General features: G+C 39.4%; 1 protein-coding gene across 1 annotated transcript in view; it reads right to left on the bottom strand.

The window, feature by feature from the left end:
- Positions 1 to 4160: 4160 nt before the first annotated feature.
- The window catches only part of Taf3 (TATA-box binding protein associated factor 3), a 149178-nt gene continuing 131125 nt past the window's right edge, over positions 4161 to 22213 (bottom strand). The window contains exons 5-7 of the mRNA XM_069990321.1: positions 11217 to 11460; positions 7385 to 7491; positions 4161 to 6171 (exon numbers count right to left, since the gene is read on the bottom strand). Coding sequence (XP_069846422.1) covers positions 6054 to 6171; positions 7385 to 7491; positions 11217 to 11460 — 469 coding nt within the window. The 3' untranslated portion in view covers positions 4161 to 6053. The remainder of the gene's footprint in view (positions 6172 to 7384; positions 7492 to 11216; positions 11461 to 22213) is intronic.

Below are 22213 nucleotides of genomic sequence, written 5' to 3'. Positions count from 1 at the left end.
GTTTTTTGCTCCAGCTGGCCTCAAATCTTTATCCTTCCTATCTCTGCCTCCTGAGTTGCTGGGATTACAGGCACCAGCCACTGAAGCTTTGTGAATCTCCATTTTGGCTTTTTTCCTGGATCTTGCTACAGCACTGGATACTCCCTTTTATTTTTAATTTTATCCTTTTTTGCTGGGTGGGGGGCCTGAACTCTGGACCAGGGTGCTGTCCCTCAGTTCTTCAGCTCAAGGCTAGCGCTCTACCACTTGAGCCACAGTGCCACTTCTGGCTTTTTCTGAGGGCTTCATGCATGCAAGGCAAGCACTGTACCACTGAGCCACCTTCCCAGCCCTCTCCTTCATTTTGTACCCTTCCAGTACACATGGGCTCTCTCCCAAAATGATGACTAATAGACATTTTTTAAAGAAATATATGGATATGGATGAGTATAAGACAGGCCCATCCTGATATTTGCTTTGTGAATGTAAATAGCTATGTCAAAATTAATAGAAGGACCAAGCATGGAGGTGCACACCACACCTGTCATCCCAGCAATCGGGTAGCAGAAGCAGGAGGATCCTGGATTTGGGGCCATCATGGGCAACATAGATTTCATGCTAGCCTGGGCTACGTGTGAGACTTTATCTAAACAAACAAACCAGGAAAGATGAAAAATTAGGTGCTCTACTTCCTAAAAGATAGCCCCCAATTTTTAATCACCATCCCCAATAGTGTAAGGAATGATCAGACAATAACTAGATACTATTGATGGATACTTTGAATTTTAAATACATCTATACCTTTACACAAGCCCACTAGAACTAACAAACATTTCCTTAAAATCATTTAAGTCGTCAGTAGTGAACTCATTAATGGCAATCAGATACCTCCATCAGGTATGTGTTGTGCTTAAAATAATCCTACTTGCAATGTTTCACCAGCCCAAAACAAGACCAAACGAAATCCCAACTAAACTTCAAAAACCAGACAGACAGATGACAACTAGGTTCTAAGGGTATAGTGGGAAATTATTGCTAAGTACCTAAACATTTCTGTCCTGAAAGCCCAATGCATCTTTGTACCAATGTATTTTTACATGATTCTACTCTGAACACAGAACTTTAAAAAAATTTTCTTCTGAACATTTATAAGCATAAAACTCAGCTGGTGTGCATGGCTCACACCTATAATCCTAGCTACTCAGGAGGCTGAGATCTGAGGATCACATTTCAAAGCCAGCCTGGGCAGGAAAAGTCCATGAGACTCATCTCTAATCACCACCAGAAAACCCGAAGTGGCACTGTGGCTCAAGTGGTAGAGTGCTTGCCTTGAACTGAAGAGCTCAGGGATGGTGCCCAGGCCCAGAGTTCAAGCCCCACAACTGACAAACAACTATATTAACAACAACAAAAAAACGAGATACAGTCTAAATGAATAGAAAGACTGTATGGAAACATGGGAAAAGCTGTAATCCCAGCTACCCAAGAAATGGAGACAGGAAAATGGAAGTTCAAGGCTGGTTTAGGAAAGTTAGGGAGACCCTATCTCAAAAACAAGCCAGGCATGGTGGCACATGCCTATGATTCCAGTTACAAAGGAAGTGTATGTAAGAGGATTGAATTCTTGGCAGGCACCGGTATATATTTCATACGTATTTCAAAAATAACAGAAAGCAAAATGATGATGTGGCTCAAGTGGTAAACTCAGGACGCCCTGGGTTCAAACCTCAGCAAAACACTGCCTCCCCCCTTAACACAAGGAAAAGAAAAATGGGATAAGAACAAATATGCAATATGCTTCGAGTCTGGTGCAACTTTATTGATTGTCATACTTGGGGCCTTGTGCTTGCTAGGCAGGTGCTTTACCATTTCAACTATGCCCCAGCAATTTTCTTTCTTTCTTTTTTTTAAAATATGCTCTCCCATTTATACCTGGAATATGCTGGGACCACAGACACATACCACCACGCCCAACTTTATTGGTTTAGTGTTTTTGTTCAGATGTCCACCTCCTGGCTAGTTGGAATGCAATGTGTTTTAGTTCACAGAATCTGGAAAGAATGGACTGGAGACATGGCTCAGTGCTAGAGTGCTTGCTAGTATGCATGAGGTCCTGGGTTGGTCCCTAGTATGTTTTTTGTTTTTTAAATACTGCATGAACAAGTGTAAAACCATGGGTAAATTAAGTCTTGAGCCCCAGAAACTGCACCTCTGGGAATAAACTTGGGTGTAACACATCTTTGCCATTCTCAGGAATGTGCCTAGCAAATGATAAGGTTCTACAAACTCAATGAAAAACTGAAGTTATTTTAGCTTCTCAGGATGACAAAAGTGAGTATGTGAGTAGTTATTCTACCAACTCACATATATGCTGTTTTATTCATTTTTTTTTTCCGGTCCTGGTGTTTTAATGAGTCCAGGGCTTCATGTGTGCTAAGCATACAAGCTAAGCATGCACTGAACCACTGAAACGATATTTCCAGCCAAAATATTAATTTGAGTGGAAGGAACAATCAATTGTCCAGTTCCTCTTATCTAATTTTGATGTCCTCCTCTGGCCTGAACACCTAGATTAATAGTTACCTTATATTTTTCAGGCTACAACGAATGCAAGATTCTCAAAGAAATAGTGTCTTAACAGAAATGACTGATAGCATTGTAGAAAGAGATTTATTCAGGGCATTATCTATTCCATTCTTCAGTCAAGGTAACTCATCTACTTTTAGACTTAAAACTTCTAAAGAAAGCTGCTATGATCTAAAGAGATTGGCCATAAAACTATTTGTATTGAAAACTTAGCCCACATGGTGTTAGTGAACTCACTCATTAGCATTCTCAGTGGGAAGGTTCCCATATCTCCAGGTTCATTTTATACTTTAATTTGGTTAGTGGGTCTTTTGTTTAATCGTCCTATTGAAAGGAGAACAAAGGTGGTTTAGGTGACACTGTAGAGTAATGCACTATATTTTATCTCTGGAAAAAAAAAAGTTTGACAAAGTCAGAATTCTCTGATAGTCTCTGCTTTTCTTCAGGATGCTTGTAACCACAAATCAGCCAGAGGATAAAGATCCTCAGTGCATGCACTGCTTAATGGCAGACACCTTCTGAAGAGAAACACCTTGTCAGCTACCGAGCTGATGCTTTGCCAGCTAGTCCTGGCCCCAAAGGCGGATTATCACACTAGAAGAGTGGCTCAGTTTTCTGCTTCTTAAATACCATCTTCTCCAATCAAGTCACCAGCCAGGCCAAGCTCTTTTCCTACTTCTATTCAAATCATGCAGCAGGGTTAAAAATGAAAACAGGTCATGATTTTACTTACACCTAACCTTCCAGAGGAAAGGAATACTTGAATTCCTTTGTACCCAATTCTCAGATCCAGTAGTTCCTTGCATGCTGCTATGGCGGTTTTCTTATTCCAGTCACCTCATTTAAGTTTTTAGGCTCCCTATAGTTTAAATCCTGAGGTCATCCTCGTCTATTCCTATTATTGTCTCTCAATCAATGCTGCCTTTTTCCTTTTCCCATTTTGTTTTGCCATCATTTGTAGAAGTCAATTAAGCTCCATTCTCTTCGTGATGATTGTGATGTTTTTATGCTGCTCTCATTTTCTCTAGTTATTACTTTCTGGAGAATGGCTCTGACCAATTTTCTAACTTTTCTTTGTATCACTGATATTTTCTTTTTTTCTAATCTACCTTCTTTTTTTCTTTCAGTTTCTTGGACTTTCTTTGACTGGTACCACCGAGACCACCAGTTCATTTCACACAGGCCACTGAACAGTCCATAAGATGGTGACAACTTTTGGTCTCTAGTGACCTGGACTGGATTCAACTCACTGACCAAGAGGTGAAAGGCTCTGTATTCCATTACTAATCCCTTGAGCCATCCAGCCCCCTGAAAATGATTCTTTGGTTTTTATTATTGCAAAGACCATTTATAAAATCATGAACTGGATTTAGGAAAGCAACCATGAAATAGCAAGGGACAACAAACTGATTGAAATTCCTTGAATGTAGTCCGGGCTGAAGTCTCTCAGACAGGAGGAGTGAGTGAAAAGTTATATATACGCACATTCGTTCTTATGGCAGTGCATGACCTGCTCACTTAAACGTGGCAACTTTAGATCCACTGACCATGCCTCAAGGAACTAAATCCTAAATAAAGAAAATGGAAAAGCAAACTATGAAACAGCCAATAATCTTTATTTTGCAGTTTCCCTATCCCTCATCCCCCTCTGAAAAGCACTAATGGGTAGGTTTGTGCATGTGAAAATATTGTATTTAGTATGATCTCAAATGAATAAAACAAAAACCACATATCTCAACATGAATTTTTTTTTTTGGCAGGGATAGAAAAATTCTGGTTTCTAGAACAAGGAGGGCAATTATGTCATGTACTTTTGAAAGGTCTACTCCATTTCCACTGATTTGCAATTTAACATCACGGCTGAAAACCACATTTCTGTAACCACATAATATTTTAGAATAAGATGAATGCAAACACTAATATCAATTGACTTTGCAGTAAAACAATTCACATTTTCTATTAATATATTTGTATTATATTCAAAGCCCATATTCTAGCATTCAAGATATCTACCACATGGGTCCAAATTAAGATTATTTCAAAATCAAGTAAAAGTTCAAAATTATTGGTTATTCCAAAGTCACTAAAATATGCTAATAAAGTTAAATTTGATGTCTTTTTTACATTAAAAATAAAATATTTGGTTTACCTTTCAGATATCTATAACATATAATAAATAGTGGGCAGTATAGTAATATAATAAGGTTTTGAGATACCCTGAAATTTGATGCATTTTCTTAAAAAAATTCATAATATACTTCATTTCAGCCTTAAAGCACAATATCAATGAACAAATTTGTAGAAATAAAACAATATAAACACAGAATGCTACAGTATGTTTTTTTCTTGTTTGGTGGTTTTTTTTTTTTGTTTGTTTTTAACTTTTGTGGAACCTACATGTCCTTTTAGTAAAAGGCAGAAAATTTACAGAAACAAGATAGATGACAAACAAAACAATTTCAAAACATAAACTCCAGATTCAAATCGCCCTGTTCTCCTTCCAACTGCTAGGGTCTTCTTACCCACAAGTTTTGGGCACTGCACAGTTTCATTCAGCTCAAGGTAAATTATTCTGCTCTATGGCTCTTTTTCTCGTCCTTTGCCTATGTACAGCAGTAATTACAGACATGGCTGAAATCACAGTGGATTTCAGAGAAAGCCAGAATTAAACACGATAAAAATTTAAAAAATAACTACTTCATAAATATTTATTATTTACATTAGGAGAATTTTTTTTTAGTATGAAGTTTTTCTCTATACAAGTTGATGAAATGTACAAGCAGTGAGAAGAGACTCCAGCAGTTTAAAGAAGGGCGAAATTAGAATGCAACAAAGATATCAAATAGGTTAAACAAAACTAATTTGCACAGAAGCAAAGAGGACATGATAGAAACCTTTTTCTTAAAAAATATAAGGTATTTCACAAAAGCCCAAACATTTTACATGTTAGTACTAAAAACAGGGTTGGGGGAAGCTTCATATATTCTCATCACAAAAATATTTACCAATATCCCAAGTGGAGTTTTCTTTTATGTTATTACGATTATTTTACTCTAGAGGGAAAGGGGTTGAAAGCTGTATACAGACTAATGATATCATCCTTAAATTAGAGTCAAGGCAGTTTATACATTATCTTCTCATCTTACACCTTAAGAAAAGGCCCTGGAGAGAATAAAGAAAAGCAAAAGGGAAGATGTATGGTCTCTTTTATTAATAATACTTGTCACTGGTAATAGAAAAATGGAGGTGGGCAGCCCTCAGGCCACGCCCCTTCTGGAGTTTTCTTCAGTCATGCCACTGTGGAACCTCCGAGTGTTTCAGAAGGGAAGGCAGAGTGGATGGCATGTTCTTGTCCTCTATCTTCACTGATTCCTCATCCAAGGCCTGGGGGCAATGGGATGGCAGAACCACACTAGCTCTGTCCAGAGGCACCAGGGAGGCAGCAGGCAGCCTTTGCTGACCCTGCATGGTCCAGCCTCCAGGAGCTGTCAGTGAGCTCGGTGCTTCCTCTTCTTGTGCTTCTTATCTTTCTTCTTGTTGGCAGAACACTTGGCACAGAACCACTGCATCTCTTCTGGTGGGGCAGCCATTAGTCCAACACAGGGCCTACACACAAAAATAAATTCCCATGAACAAGTTTCCTACAAATTTATTCTTTTCCTTTCTATGCAGAAATCAAATATGCAGCACTACTGTTAGGCATCTGAATTATTATTATTATTATTATTACTATTTTGTGCTGGGCCTGAGGCTTGAACTCTTGGGGCCTGTGCTGTCCTTAAGCTTTTATGCTAAAGGTTAGCATTCTACCACTTGAGTCACAGATCCACTTCCAGTTTTTTTCTGGTAGTTAACTGGAGAAAAGAGTCTCATGAACTTTCCTGGGTAGGCTGGCTTTGAACTTTGATCCTCAGATCTCAGCTGCCTGAGTAGCTAAGATTGCAGGCGTGAGTCATGAGCACCTGGCTGGCATCTGGATAACTTTATTATATAATGTTTCTTTTTATAGGCCCTCTCAGAAGATTAATTAGTTCAATCAGCCTTCCAACCAGGAATAATGTAAGTCTTTTTAAGTAATATTTCACTTTTTTTTTTTTTGTCGGTCGTGGGCCTTGAACTCTGGGCCTGAGTGCTGTCCCTCAGCTCTTCAGCTCAAGGCTAGTGCTCTACCACTTGAGCTACAGAGCCATTTCCGGTTTTCTGGTGGTTTATTGGAGATAAGAGTTTCATAGACTTTCCTGCCCCGGCTGGCTTTGAACAGTGATCCTCAGATCTCAGCCTCCTGAGTAGCTAAGATTACAGGTGGGACCCACTGGCACCCGGCTTAATACTCCACTTTCATCTTACAGACATCATATGTTATAACTGACCAGGTATCCTTTTACATTTTATATTTTAAAGATAAATAAAAGAAAGATTGCTTATGTTTTGACTGAGTCTCTTCAGTTTTAAAGAAGCTGCTGAAGGGGTATAAACACGGACTAGCTGTCTTTATCTCTGCAGTCTGTATCAAGTTTATTGTTTTCAAGGAATTACCTCTTCCTGGAGCTGTGAAGGGCTGTTGCTTATACTGAACATGAGTAGAGAGGAAAAAGCAAACCTCTATGTGTCTTACTTATTTTTATAAGAAGGATGACAACAAAATTATTCAGAATTTAGGCTGAATACCCTTAGTACAAAGACTCATTTTTTTTTGCAACTGACTGAATCATCCAGGTTCTAGTATTGTACTCTGCAGGCCACTCTTGGGTAGTCCCTGAACTGGGGACAGGCCCTGCTTCCTCCCAGAAGTGGGGTGGGTGGAGATCTGGGGACTCACCAGTGGTACCAGTCATCACAACCGTCACAGCCAATCATTGGACTCCCATCATCAGGCTTGTTGCACCCAGGGCAGAACCAGATCTTATTGCCCCACTCATCTCGGATCTGAAGGGATTGCAGGGGAAGGAGCAAATCCAGATGGAATAGGGAAGAAGAACCAACAGAAGACCAGAAAGAGTGGTTACTAAATACCTGACAAATCAGCCTGAAACCCTAGTAGATTAGCTCGTCATTAAAGCCACAATCACATGGTATACACGCATGAAAATGTCACGATAAAACTCCTTTTCTACAACTAATGTATGCTAATAAAAAATTCTTAACAAAATGAGCACAGTTCTTCTTTTGGAAGTATATGAAATCAATGATATACTCTTACTTTTTTTTTTCCTTTGTCTTTTTCTTTCTTTGAAGCTCAGGTTGACCTCAAACTTGCAATGCATCTGACTCAGCTTCTAAAGTGCTAGGTTGGGATTACAAACCTGTACCACCACATCCAGTTATGATAAACCATTGCTAATGAATATTCTAAACTTTGTTGTATATGCTATTTCATAATCACCTCTGTGAACAATGTGATAAAGTGATGTATAATCTGCTTCATCTGAAAAATTCCTATAGCCACATCAGTTCTTGATGATTAGGGTCTCCCCCCCCCCCCATCCTGTGTCTTGAATTCAGGGTCTGGGCGCTGCCCCTGGGCTGCTTTTGCTCAAGGTTAGTGTTCTGTCTGAGTGACAGCTCAGATCTGGCTTTTCTTGAGTAGTTTATTGGAGATAAGAGTCTCACAACCTTCTCTGGAATGGCTTTGAACCACAATCCTCAATTCTCAGCCTCCTGAGTAGCTAGGATTACAGGCGTGAGCCACCAGTGCCTGGCATGATTAGGGTCTTAATGGCAGTAGCAATTGGTATTTCTGAAAGCTGGACTGTAGCATTCAAGCACTCATTGCTTCCTCAAGCACATCACAGGCAGGGGATTATACATACAGCCAAACATGCATGTATCACTCAATTACTTATTAGCCAAACCCTTCTCTTGAACAGGCTGATACGATCAAGGATATAAAAGAGTTGTTACTAAGTAACTTTCCATTCCTTTCATGACATTTTTAGAAAAGTACAATCAACTAAATGGCAAATGAAATAAGGGGTTCAGGAGGCCAAAGAACCTCACATTTAATCACTATTTCACTACAAATATTATATACTCTGGAGTTTATTAACTTAGCAGTTAAATAGGAAGCATCTTTAATTGCTCCACTTCCTCAAATTTCGCATGATCAAAACCAGGCTGGAAGAAAGAATTCTATAGAGACCCAAAAAGCAGCAGTGGGTGAGAGGTAATGTCTCCCTGCCTGAGGGAAGTGCACCACGTGGAGATGGCCAGCCGTCCCCATGCACTAGCCCTCGAGGGGCTGAGGTTGTTCTAGTGCGCTATGCCCCAAAGCTACCACGCATGGCCAGTCTTGCTGCTGGGTGACCTTCCTTGAAATTAGCAGCCCATGACTCTGCTACTTAAAAAATTTGCCTTTGTATTGACATCACCCAATACGTCACAGTTCACTAAGTTCTCTCAAACATACTACTGTATTTACTCATCATAGAAGAGCCTTTGGATAGGTCAAGAATGGGAAACATGAGCCCTGGGATTGGAAGTACTGCTCCAACACCACCAGTAGATAGTGACACATGGGCTTTGTGCCCCGTCACATCTTTCACACTGTGAATGCACAGTGTCTCTAAGGTTTCCAAGCTTCTTGGTTACATTGTCATTCCTGTGAATCCTTCTCAATGGTGTTGGCCCACACATACAGTGGAAAACCATTACTGTTCTTTTCCTTTCTGCCAATACTAGGGGATTGAACTCAGGGCTTGAGGCTCTTGCTTGGCCTTTTCACTCATGGCTGGCAGTCTACCACTTGAGCTCATGCTACCATTTTTAAAATTCTTGCTGAAAATCACTTTTTTTAAAAATGGGGGGTGGGGTGGGGATTGTTCCTGGAGCTTGAACTAAGCACCTAGGTGCTATTTCTGAGCTTTTGTTCTCAAGGTTGGTGCTGTACCACTTCCAACTACAGCTCCAATTTTGGCTTTTTGGTGGTTAATTGGAGATAAGAATGGACTTTGCTGCCCTGAGCTGGCTTTGAATTGTGTGCCATGGAGGTCAGTCTCTTGAATAGCCAGATTTACAGGCATGAGCTACCAGGACCTGGCATAATTTAATAATTTTCACATTTATATCCTCTTTGAATACTTATGATTTTCTTTTGTGCACTGTGTAACATCATAATAGCTCAACCATTTAATGATGTATTTCCTTCTAAGTTGCTTTAAGTAACATGCTGTTGTATGGTTTATAACACTAAATACCATGAATACCACCTCAGCACTTCCCAATCATGTCTGTTCAGAGAGACCAAGGCTATTGCCAGGCTCATACAACCATCTGCAGAGCCAGGGGTCATGGCCACGCCAATGCTTTCACACTCCAGAAGCATTCTGTGTGTGTTTGGGTGTCACTCTTCAGTGTCTATGGAGCATAGCTTTATAAATATTTCATATATAGAATGAATTTGGGTTTGAACAAGATTGGAGACTGTTAAGAATGTGAAAGACAAGGGCTGGGGGAGTGGCTCCAGCGCTGTAGTGCTTCCCCAGCAAGTATAGGGCTTGTGTTCAATCCCCAGCACCAGAAGAAAAACAGGAGAGAAGCTGGGAAGGTGGCCCAGTGGTAGATTGCTTGCCTTGCATGCCTGAGGCCCTGGGTTCAATTCCTCAGCACCACATAAGCAAAAAGAAAAAAGCCAGAAATGGCACTGTGGCTCAATGGTAGAGCGCTAGCCTTGAGCTGAAGAGCTGAGGGACAGTGCCCAGACCCAGAGTTCAGGCCCAGAACCGGACCCCCCCCAAAAAAAAAAAAATCAGGAGAAAATACCTAAAACATTCCCTGGACAATACGGACTCATTAATCATGGTGCATATTGTAACTGAACCATCGTGTACACTGAGCAAGTTCTGCAGTCTAAAAGTCCATTTCCATGTAACATACAAGCCCTGACACATTCTGAGTCTTAGCCAATAAAATGCTGTAGTTAGTACCACAACTCACAAATAGCTAGCTTATAAAATTCGGTGTATATAACATAAATTGTACTTTTTGTTAGGTCCATTCCTGGATGGTGAACAGACCTCGCCCAGTACCTGCGTTACCTAGGCAATTGGGACACCTGGAAGAGGTCACATCTGCATCCGCTGAGATCACATCTTAATCTGATGTGGCCACACCTTTCTCCCACCAGATCCCACTTCCCTTTACCTGGACACACCTTTCCCCACCCCTACCCTATATAAGGCCTAACCAACAGCTAGACGCTCTCTTTTGCCAGCGCGTGGAGTGCCAACCTTGCCTGGTCCCAGCAGGTCTACTGAATAAACCTACCCCTTACCTGAATACCACGTGCGTGGTGCTGTTCTTACTCGGCTACCTCTTTTTAAAAACCTAACACTTTTAAGTGAGTATCTCCATTGCTCGACCAAGAAATTCAGTTTGGATTTAAATGTCAGCATTCACTCTTGTATTTATATGGCGATACTGTTGCATACAATCTTATTCCAAATCAATACAAAATAATGAAAAACAATGCTTTGACATTCTAGAGACTGAATAGACAAATGCTGCAAGGTAATGCTTTTCAGCCAAAAGTTGGAAAGTACTTCTTTTGTTATGAAGAATTTCCTCTGCAACTTAATAGTGACACATACCGTTATTCCTTCTACTAGAAAATGCTCTCCTAACAGGCTCTCAGCTACTGTGAAAATGCTACGTACCACGTAAGTGCTGACTGTCTCAGTCACTACGCTTCTCACGGGGGCCTTGGAGCTTCCTGCCCCAGAGATGGCAGGGGATGGGGAGGGCACCAGAGCTGGACATGCTGCGGCCTGGGCGAGGAGTGGCAGGGGGGTGGGGTTCACGTGCACAGGAACCGTGGCTGGGGCTGGTGGTGGGGTTTTGGGTCTATTCAGAGAAGGGGCTGGCTTAGCCTCCGGGGCTGGAACCACCTTGCTGATGACACTGTTAAGAAAGAAGAGAGGGAAAAGCAGAAGTCAGAACAGGATAACCAACTCAAAGCACATGTTAAAATCTTCCTTCATCTAGACGCAAAGGATGTTTTCAGGAGTTCAGAGATAGTGAAAGAACTCAGAGTTCAGGACCATTCCTCAATTAAGGGCTCTACTTAGACTTTTTTTTTTTAGGTCCGGTTGTGGGGCCTGAACTCTGGGCCTGGGCGCTGTCCCTCAGCTCTTCAGCTCAAGGCTAGCGCTCTACGACTTGAGCCACAGTGCCACTTCCGGCTTTTTTCTTTTTGCTTATGTGGTGCTGAGGAATTGAACCCAGGGCCTCAGGCATGCAAGGCAAGCGCTCTACCACTGAGCCACCTTCCCAGCCCTACTTAGACTTTTTTGTATTCTCAAATTGTCCTTCAATGGTCAGCTACTTAGAAAAGTTTTTAATAATCAATACAGAAGGGGAAGTGGGTCAGTGGGCACTTCCTGTGGCTGGAGCAGCTGTGACAAGGTCACTTCTGAGAGCCATCAGGAAACAAAGCCCTCCCTACTTCTCTCCCTCCCTCCCTGCAATCATACCTAGAACCCACTTTTGTTCTCTGGGCTTTTCCGCCTTTGTAGATATCTATAAAGAATATATACTATGATTATTTACGTTTTAACTTAAATATAAGCAGTATCACAGTATATTCTTTGTAACTAGATTTCATATTTGGTTTTCTTTTCTTTTCTTTTTTTGTTTTTGGGTCCAGTTGTGGGGCCTGAACTCTGGGCCTGGGCACTGTCCCTCAGCTCTTCAGCTCAAGGCTAGCGCTCTACCACTTGAGCCACAGTGCCACTTCCGGCTTCTTTTTTTCTGCTTATGTGGTGCTGAGGAATGGAACCCAGGGCCTCATGCATGCAAGGCAAGTGCTCTGCCACTGAGCCACCTTCCCAGCCCTCATATTTGGTTTTCTATATTTTGATCAACTTATTTGATACATCCAAATGTGTATTATTTAATTTCTATACATAGTATTCTATTTCTGAATAAGACAGTGGTTTTTGTCCATTGTCCTTCTAAAGGTAGTATGTATTCACATGTAATGCTCAAGGATTTCCTTAAGCTTTATTCTTAGCAATAAAGTCACTGGTCACAGAGTGCCCATCTTTACCATAATTAGCAGTGGATATTTATTGAGCACTTATTATGTGCCCCACAGTACTAAACACTTGAAAGTCAATTATAGCCCAGACACTGTACTAAATATTTGTTTATGTTATCTCATTTGCTCCTGCTAACAACAAAACCTTCTGGAGGACCTACATATCATGATATCGAGTGCATTTCTGAGGTCTTCTCAGCATCAAAGCCAGTGCTATGGAAATATCTGTGCAGACTGAGATGACCCAGGATGATTTCAAAAAGAAAAACTGCAAGTCCAGTTGCCCATGATAAAAGAATCCAATTTGCTAGTTAAATATCTGACAATTTAAAGTCTGTATGTATCTAATAATATAGCCTTAAAAATATAAAGTAAAAATGGAAGAGGTGTTAGAAACAGTCCAATCCACAATCATAATTAGACATTTTAGCACATCTATTTTTCTGTTAATTGACAGAATAAGTAGTCAAAAAATAGCAAAGACAGTATTAGAAAGATGGCAGAGGTGGGTGCTGGTGGTTCCTGCCTGCAATCTTAGCTACTTAGGAGGCTGGAATCAAAGGATCACAGTTTGAAACCAGTGGAGCTGTGGCTCAAAGTTGTAGAATACTAGCTTTGAGCTGAAAAAGCTCAGGGACAGTGCCAGGCCCTGAATTCAAGCCAAAGAAAGAAAGAAAGGAAGAAAGGAAGAAAGGAAGAAAGGAAGAAAGAAAGAAAGGAAGGAAGAAAGGAAAGAAAGAAAGAAAGAAAGAAAGAAAGAAAGAAAGAAAGAAAGAAAGAAAGAAAGAAAGAAACAAAGAAAGAAAGAAAGAAAGAAAGAAAGAAAGAAAGAAAGAAAGAAAGAAAGAAACAAAGAAAGAAAGAAAGAAAGAAAGATGACAGACATGGACACTGCATAGCACTGGCTCGTACAGTACCACCAGCAGCCAAATAAATGATGGGAGTTTCTATCCCCAGTCACGGGAGGCCTAGGTCTGCTTTGGTGCTGGAGATGATGGTGGCATCACACTTGCAGGTAATCAATGAGATAAATATAAATATTTCCCATGCTCATTCAAGGACTTCGTTGAAAAAGTGGGGCTATGGCAGTTTTATGTCCATACTATGAGATGATTTTTTTCCCCCTAAGACATTGTCATCAGTCAGATTATGACTATGAAAAACTGTAAATCTCAAACAAAGCCTTGGATGGCTGCCATTTAGAAACTTCTTAAGGACATTATTTATTCCAAGAAGCTAGAGAGGGAAAGAAGGCGAAAGGGGGAGAGGGAAAGAAGGAAGGAGGGAGAGGACACACACACAAATACAGAGAGAGAGAGAGAGAGAGAGAGAGAGAGAGAGAGAGAGATCCTCAGGCCCCTTGAACATGCTAGGCACACATACACTCTTCTCTGCGCTGGACTGCCAGTCATTTAATTTGTAGACTTGTTTGTTAACCCAGCTCTATTAGTAGTTTCTGAAAAGAACAGAAAGCTTTTATCTTCATTTTTTCACAATTTTTGTATCATGTTAGATGCCAGCATCTAACTAAATCTAAACTAGCTTTCAGTAGGCACTTGATGAATCTGAACATATTTAGTTAAACAAACAACACAAAATCCGGTCCTGAAAGGTAGTGACCTCTTAGATGAAATTATATAGTTCATATATTTTTCTGGTCAATTAAAATTATAGCAAACAAAGTAAGTAGTAACATACTCTATGACCTGAGGAGGAGAGTGATGAAGGCGAGGGTAGATAGGAGGAGAGTGGGTAAAAGGACAGAGACATGTAAAAGGTGAAGGATTTGCCAGCTTAGGCTGGGAAGCTTTGGGCAACACTCATGTACTTTCGTTTGTAGTTAAGTGGAGTTAACTAGGGAGAAAGGAAGAAGAAGAGGGAGAACAAAAGCTGGATAGCCCCACGACCGACAAAAAAAAAAAAAAAAAAAAGCTGGATAGGAAGAGGGAAATAGTACTATGATCTGAATGACTACCACAGAAATTAGCCAGAAAATCAGTCATCAACAAAAGAGTATTAATCAATGAGAGGCTATCCAAGACTAACAACAGGATTGACATGTGGGAACTTAGAACGCTACATGAACAGAACTAGTGTAGCATTTTATTTCCATTCTACTACTTGTTAGCTACTCCAGTCGAAAATGCTTGATGGGGATAAAGACTGAACCCGTTGTCAAAATGAACAGATCTTATGATTCACTATACAACCATCACTTGCAGTTGACTATTAGCTCAATGATCAGTTTGTGATGGTTGCAATTTGGGGGGGAAGGGGAATCTATCAAGTTACAGCTATATCACCAACTATAAATGTTAGAGGTCTTGAAGATTAAGTAAAACAAAACAGCCGTCATGAGTGGCTCAGGCCTATAATCCTAACTACTTAGGAGGCTGAGAACTGAGGAAAATAGTTTAAAGCCAGCCCAGGCAAGAAGGTATCCAATTAGAGACTTTTATTCCAATTAACCACTAAAAAGCCAGAAGCAAAGCTGTGGCTTATATGGTAGAGCATGAGGTTGAGCACAAAAACTCAGGGATAGTGCTCAGGCCCTGAGTTCAAATCCTAGGACTGGCAAAAACAAGACAACACATCCACCCAAGTAAGCAAATGCATAGGGTTTTGAAAAACAAGCCAGCAATACATAGGAAGAGTGTTCTGTCTTAACAGTAATTGAAAAAATAAAACACACAATAAAATGCCTTTAAAAGCTAAAGCTGGGTGCCAATGGCTCATATCTGTAGTCCAAGCTACTAGGGAGGCTAAGATATGAGGATCATGGTTCAAAGCCAGCCTGGACAGAAAAACCCATGAGACTTGAATCTCCAATTAATCATCAAAAATCTGGAGCTAGAGCTGTGGCTCAAGTGGTAGAGCATTAGAGTGAAAAGCTAAGGACAGTGCTCAGGCCCTGAATTCAAGCCCCAGTACTGGAGAGAGGGAGGGAGGGAGGGAGGGAGGGAGGGAGGGGGAGAGAGAGAGAGAGAGAGAGAGAGAGAGAGAGAGAGAGAGAGAGAGAGAGAGAGAGAGAGAGAGAGAGAGAGAGAGAGCTAAAAGGACCAACTCCACCCAGTGTTATCGGGATGGGGAATAGGAGGGGTGATGGTATAGTATTTCTGGGTAGTTACCAAAACTTTCAAAATATTCAAGCTTCTGACCAGGAGTTAGGCTTCTAGAAATTGATTCTGAGGAAATAGACAATTATGTAATGCCATAGGGTAAAGAAAATTACTAATAAACTCATATTTATGATTGAAAAAAAAAGAAAATATAAAGAGGTAGAATGACTAATTTTAAATACCCCAAGTAGGGGAAAGGTTAAATTAATACAGGATGATCAGCACTGTTGTTGGCAGTAGTAGTCTCTCTCTCTCTCTCTCTCTCTCTCTCTCTACACACACACACACACATACACACACACACACACACACACACACAAACGCACACACACATTTTCATAAAAACTCCTTCCTTAAAACATAAATTCTATGAATGTGTACTTTGAAAAAAATTCAATCAAAAGAATATACAATACCAAAATACCCAGAAATTTCATCTAAACACTAAGACTCCTTTTTCTTTTGGCTTGTCTATAATTAATTGTGTAGCTTGTACAATAAAGACAATTTAAAAAAATAAAAATTTGTGTCATTATGTACACACCTAACATGCTGCTGGGAGTTTTTAATTGATGCTTCAACTGAGTTGTACAGTTAAATCTGCTTACATTTCTGTAGATATGGGGTACTTTAGTGGCTAAAGTCTAAGTGTTGACCATAACAGTCCTAAATGGATGTGAAAAAAAAACCCCACAAGCTAAATCAAAGAGCTGACAATTTAGTTTAGACTAAATTGACTCCATCATCACTAACAGAGATCAACAACAAAGTGGCCAAGTGGGAAAGGTAGACAGCCTCATATAACAATGCTGTTGTTTTCATGTAACTGAAGTTGTAAGTTTGAATGGACATTAGATATTCCTACGTTTGTAGTTAGCTCCACAAGGTCCATTTGTTCATATGCCTAGTCCTCAGTGTGGTGATGTGACAGAGTAGGACTTTTAAGAGATGAGGATAAGTGCAAGGTAACACACATATATATGTGCGTCACATGGAGTTCTCACATTTGGGTATCATAAGGAAAAGTTATTAGAGTGGATACTACATGTTGACAAGACAAACTGTCCTTTTTATTTTCAAGGGATTACACTGGATTTACAATGGCACCAAAAGTGAACTGCTTTCCTCAACTGGTTGGAAGTTCCAAAGATAGTTCATCAGACTTTGAGTTATTTTGATCTTAGCTGCTAAGTAACTTGTGGTAATAGAACATACGGTTTTAAAGGCAATCCTTTTATTATTTCCTTAATTTTTAGCATAATAAGAAAATACCTAACAGGATAGTATTAATGTGGTATCTCATGCCTGGCCAGATAAACTGTCAACAGCGAACCTAATATGGTCACTGTAAAAACACTTCTGAATTACACCTGGCCAAGTTCACTGCTGTTCTTGATTGCAGACAGTGTTCTGCTTCTCTGAATATTTCTCCCTAAAGTATCACTTTTTCTTTCCTACTTAATTGCATGGTAAGTTCTCCTCCAGAGCTTTCTGCTGAAAGCCCAATGTCTCACAGAGAAAGCAATACCGCCCACAGCTGGGTCCCACAATGGCTCCATGCTGCTAACATTACCTCTTTTGGAGGCATTGGTCACAGTGCCCTAACACTGGTGTTATTCATGCAAACGTGCAGAAGGAAGGACTTTCAGCAGGATTTCTTTACCTGTTTCCCCACCACAAAGCAGTGAAACAAATAGACTGGGTCATGAGCTGTAATGCAAACTCACAGCTTGACAAGTCAATAAAGAGCCAATCCTTGCCTCCCAGCCCAACAGAGCCTCCAAGGTTAGAGGCAAACACAATTTGGGTATGTTCTGGCACAGGGAGTTTAATGATCCTCATTATTCAGCTATTGTGTGCAAACACTATGAAACCAGTGATCTAAATTATCAAAGTCCAAATTACTGGCTACTAAACTGCTTACAAAGTTCAAAAGTTCCCTCACAATGGCTTACTTATTTACCCCTAAAAGTGAACAGCTGTTTTTAAATACCACAGGTGAAAAACACAGGAGAAAAAAACTATTCATATATATATATATATATATATATATATATATATATATATATATATATATATATATGAAAGTTCTGCCAGGCACCAGGGCTCAAGCCTATAATTTTAGCTACTGGGAGATGGAAATCAGAGAATTGTGGTTCAAGTCAAGCCAGGGCATAAAAGTTCCCAAAACTCAAAGGTTGTCAACTTCAACAAATGGGGATGGGGATTGGGGGTGGGGGGAGGCAAAAGCAGGAAGATGGAGGGGCTGGCCAGCTAGTCACAAAGCAAGACCCTACATTGAAAATAACCAATGCAAAAAGTTGCTTCAAATCACTGAGTTTGGTATATTAGAAAACTAATATACCAAATATTCAACTTTTCTAACTTAGGTATATAAATGATTATTCTTAATTTTGGAGAGATTATATTTTTGAGTATCACCACTTAATATGCCAAAATGTAATATGGTCATTTCCTTATTTCACACTGATAAAATACCTAAATTATGAAAATCAGTTTTGTTGAGTCTTTTAATTAATCATTCATTATTCCTTATTTTTTGTGATGCTCACAGCTCAAATTTTAACATTCATATAATTATAAGACAATTGTGAATGGATTTCATTCCTCAAACTCATGGCTTGCCTCTTGAATATTTACACCATCTCATAAAATGAGTATTTTATCTTGTCATGGCCCAAGTACACATCAAATAATGTAGGCATGACCTACTTGAAAAATGAAATGAATTATATGAAATAATTAGAGAAAAACATTACCATTATAGAATTGTCATTTCATGTGGGAGGCCCAAATGATTATAGTTCCATTGCCAAATGTTCAAAATCTATAGAATATCTAGAAGGACAGTAATATTGAAATAAACAATGAATAACATATTCCCTCATATTTCAATAAATACTAATTCTTTCCTCTGAAGAGTATCAACAAGAACTAGAGATATAATAATTATGAGAAATTAAAGATATAAAAATGGCAACCAATAGGGTAAGCAGTATTAAGAGTATAGAGAAAGTGAAGAATTCAAGACCTCTGAATGTATCTTGTCATTTAGTTTTAACTTTGGAGGCAGGTAAATGGTTTACATATTCAGAAAATTAAAATTTTAAAAATTGCCTCTGAATTGAAACTAAGGAGAATGAACAAACCTCAAAGTATATCATGCTAGAAAAAATAATTTCAGTTGCTCACACAGCTACAGTAGAACTTTATAGCAGCACTAAAGAAAAATCTCAATCCTTAATATCACCCAGCATTCTATTACTAGTTTGGTAATGGTGGCGTTTTTATTTTCAGACTATTTTATACAGTTCTTGCAAAAATAAAGGAAATAATTTTGATAATGCTGTTAAGATTGAAGATTTGTAATGTAAAAAGAGAAGCTAAAGAAATACATTCAAAATAACAATAATGTTAAATCTGAATTAGAAATAATATAAACTTGCCATTTTTTTTCCTTTCAAGTTTACTTATTTCTGTCCATCGAGAAGGCCTAGAAGTCTTACTAATAGGAAATCCCAGTAGCCATGGGCATCTCTAGTACACCATTTTGTGATTCCCTCCTAAAACATTCCTGACTAAATCAGTGTTCGTTAGATGAACAGAAATATTGTATATTTCCAAATATATGATATACAGAACTATGCCATAAGATAAACATGGAACATTTTGTAGTTGGAAAGCTACTAAATACAAATGAGGTTGTATCAAAATCCAATAGACAATATGAAAGAATTGCCAGTGATCAAGACAGGATAATTGAACATAAAAAAGAACAAAGAAGACAGAGAACAAGGTAGGGTCAAGGGAAGAGGGGGAAAGGAGAAACACACAGAGAGATATTCCTTATTTGCAAGCTATTTATTTTAAAATTAAATAATAGCAATTCTTTAAAGTACATGTACTGATTAACAGATATGCACATTTGTAGAAAAATAAATTAGTTACAATACATATTATAAAATATTTAAGAAATGATAATTTTGATTACCTTGATTTAAGGAGCTTTCATGAACAAGAGGAGTTTCAAACACAGAAACAAAACCTAGATACCCCCTCAAAAAAAACTTTCTCCAATTCTGCTGAGGCAAGAAAAGGCTTTTGAAATTATTCCACTGACTTCAGATTTGTTCTGAAGTTAAGGCCATTCGAAAAGAAAGAGATGGAAAACAAAAACATTGATGGAAAAAAGAAGCAGGAAAGAAAAGGTCTCTGACATTACTATAGACTTTCAGGTCGAAATAAAAGATTTATTATGACTTTTAGAGAGCTGCTTTAGATTCGGTCCTCTTATCTATTGAGTGTTTTCTACTAATCTTTAACATCCAGGATGATGGGAAAGAAGGGAAAGAAGTCTCAAACTTAGCCAGAGAGGTAGTCAAGAAAAGGGAATGGGGGAGTAAGGCTAGGGTAGAGGCTTAGCCTGCCCAGCATCATAAAACAAACAAAACAACTAAACAACCCCTTTGCCTGCCAAAAAAACAGAAGAGTGGGAGTCAGTTGCATATATCCATTCTGAAGACCCGTGTGGAATGGACACCAACCAGGCAAAGACGCTGAGAGGTGGACTCTGAAGTACCTCTGCGGGGGCTCTTCCCTGTCCTGACCACCCCCTCTCCTCCTCTCCCTCACTTGAAGCACTCACCCACCAGTGCTGGGAAACTTGCATTTGATTCGTAATCTCAGAATTGTTTCAATTCCAACATGCTTGCTACAGAGAGCACAAATTAGTAAAGGGCCAAACATTAGTCTGGAAAAATCTTCCTTATTTGCAAGCTATTTATTTTAAAATTAAATAATAGCAATTCTTTAAAGTACATGTACTGATTGACAGATATGCACATTTGTAGAAAAATAAGATATCCTAGAAAGGCCAGAAAAAAAGAAACAGAAGCAAAGTTTACTGGATTAACATTCTTTGAGTGGCCTAAATTTATAAAGTAAATGTGGATTTTTACCTTGTATTTATTACAAGCCTAATAGGTAGTACAATGAAAAAGAAGCAAGACATTCTATATTTTAATAAGTAAGAGGGGGAGAAAAATAATATGGCTGTTTACCACTTACAGTTGTGATCTACTCATTTGGTTCATCCTAGTTCAAAACAAATGATAGCACTAATCTCTATGTTCCTCTATGTTTTAGCAGAATTCACAAGTCATAGATTAATATTTCTCATTAGATCAAAAAAGGAATTTTAAAGGCATTTCAATTATAATAAACTTTACTGTATACTTAAGATGAAATACGTATTACAAACTACAATCCGATAAACATATTGTATCACAGACAGTTCATTGACATAGTTCCTACATATATGGTAGAAGTACTATTTTTCAGACTTTGGCTCATGGGCCCATACCAGTTACTGTCTTATTTATTTTTATTTAGTCATGGAGCCTGGGCACTGTCTCTCAGCCCTTCAGTTCAAGGCTAGTGCTCTACCACTTGAGCCACAGTGGCACGTCCAGCTTTTTCTGTTTATATGGTGCTGAGGAATCAAACTCAGGGCCTCACGCATGCAAGGCAAGCACTCTACCACTGAGTCACCTTCTCAGCCCCATACTGTCTCATTTATTCACAGCTAATATTACCAAATCTGGAGTCAAGAGTTTTTTTTAAAGCAAATACAGATATTATAAAACAAATGCTAGACATGACAACTCCTACATAGGAAATACTATTGCTATACTATAGTCACTAGAAACTAGGATGCCAGCTTCTGTAGATACCTCTATAGTAAGATAACAAGTTTTAATTTAGTATTTATCATGGGTTTGGAAGTATGGCTCAAGTGGTAGATTACCTGCAAAAGCAAGGCCCTGAATTCAAACACTAGTATCACTAAAGGGAAACATGCTCATATGTGCAGGTGCGCGCACACGCACATGCACACGCACACACACACACACACACACACGGCCACACACATATACACATAGCCAAACCTGCCTTTTTGTTATTATTCCTGGGGCTTGAACTCAGAACCTGGACACTGTCCCTGAGCTTTTGCTCAAGGCTAGCACTCTACCACCTGAGCCACAGCACCACTTCTGGCCTTTCTTGTGTATGTGGTACTAAGGAATCAAACCCAGGGCTTCATGCATGCTAGGCAAGCACTCTACCACTAAGTCACATTCCCAGCCTCTGGCTTATTGCTGACATGGGATTTCATTAACTTTTTCCCCAGTCTTGCCTCAAATTGAATCCTCCTGATAGCTGACTTTAGAATAGCCAGAATTACAGGTATGAACCACTGTATCTGGTCCTAACAGTTAATTTTTTTTTTTTTTTGAGGAGATAATGGGGCTTGAACTTAGGGACTGGGTGCCATCCCTGAGCTTTTTTGTTCTATCACTTTGAGCCACAACACCGCTTCTGGTTTTCTGGTGGTTAAGTGGAGATAAAGAGTCTCACAAGCCGGGCGCCGGTGGCTCACGCCTGTAATCCTAGCTACTCAGGAGGCTGAGATCTG

This window comes from Dipodomys merriami, unplaced genomic scaffold (assembly GCF_024711535.1).
Source record: "Dipodomys merriami isolate MVZ:Mamm:240054 unplaced genomic scaffold, mDipMer1.0.p SCAF_4, whole genome shotgun sequence".
NCBI lineage: Eukaryota > Metazoa > Chordata > Mammalia > Rodentia > Heteromyidae > Dipodomys > Dipodomys merriami.
The sequence above is the reverse complement of the archived record's forward strand: the minus strand, read 5'-3'. Positions and strand labels throughout refer to the sequence as shown.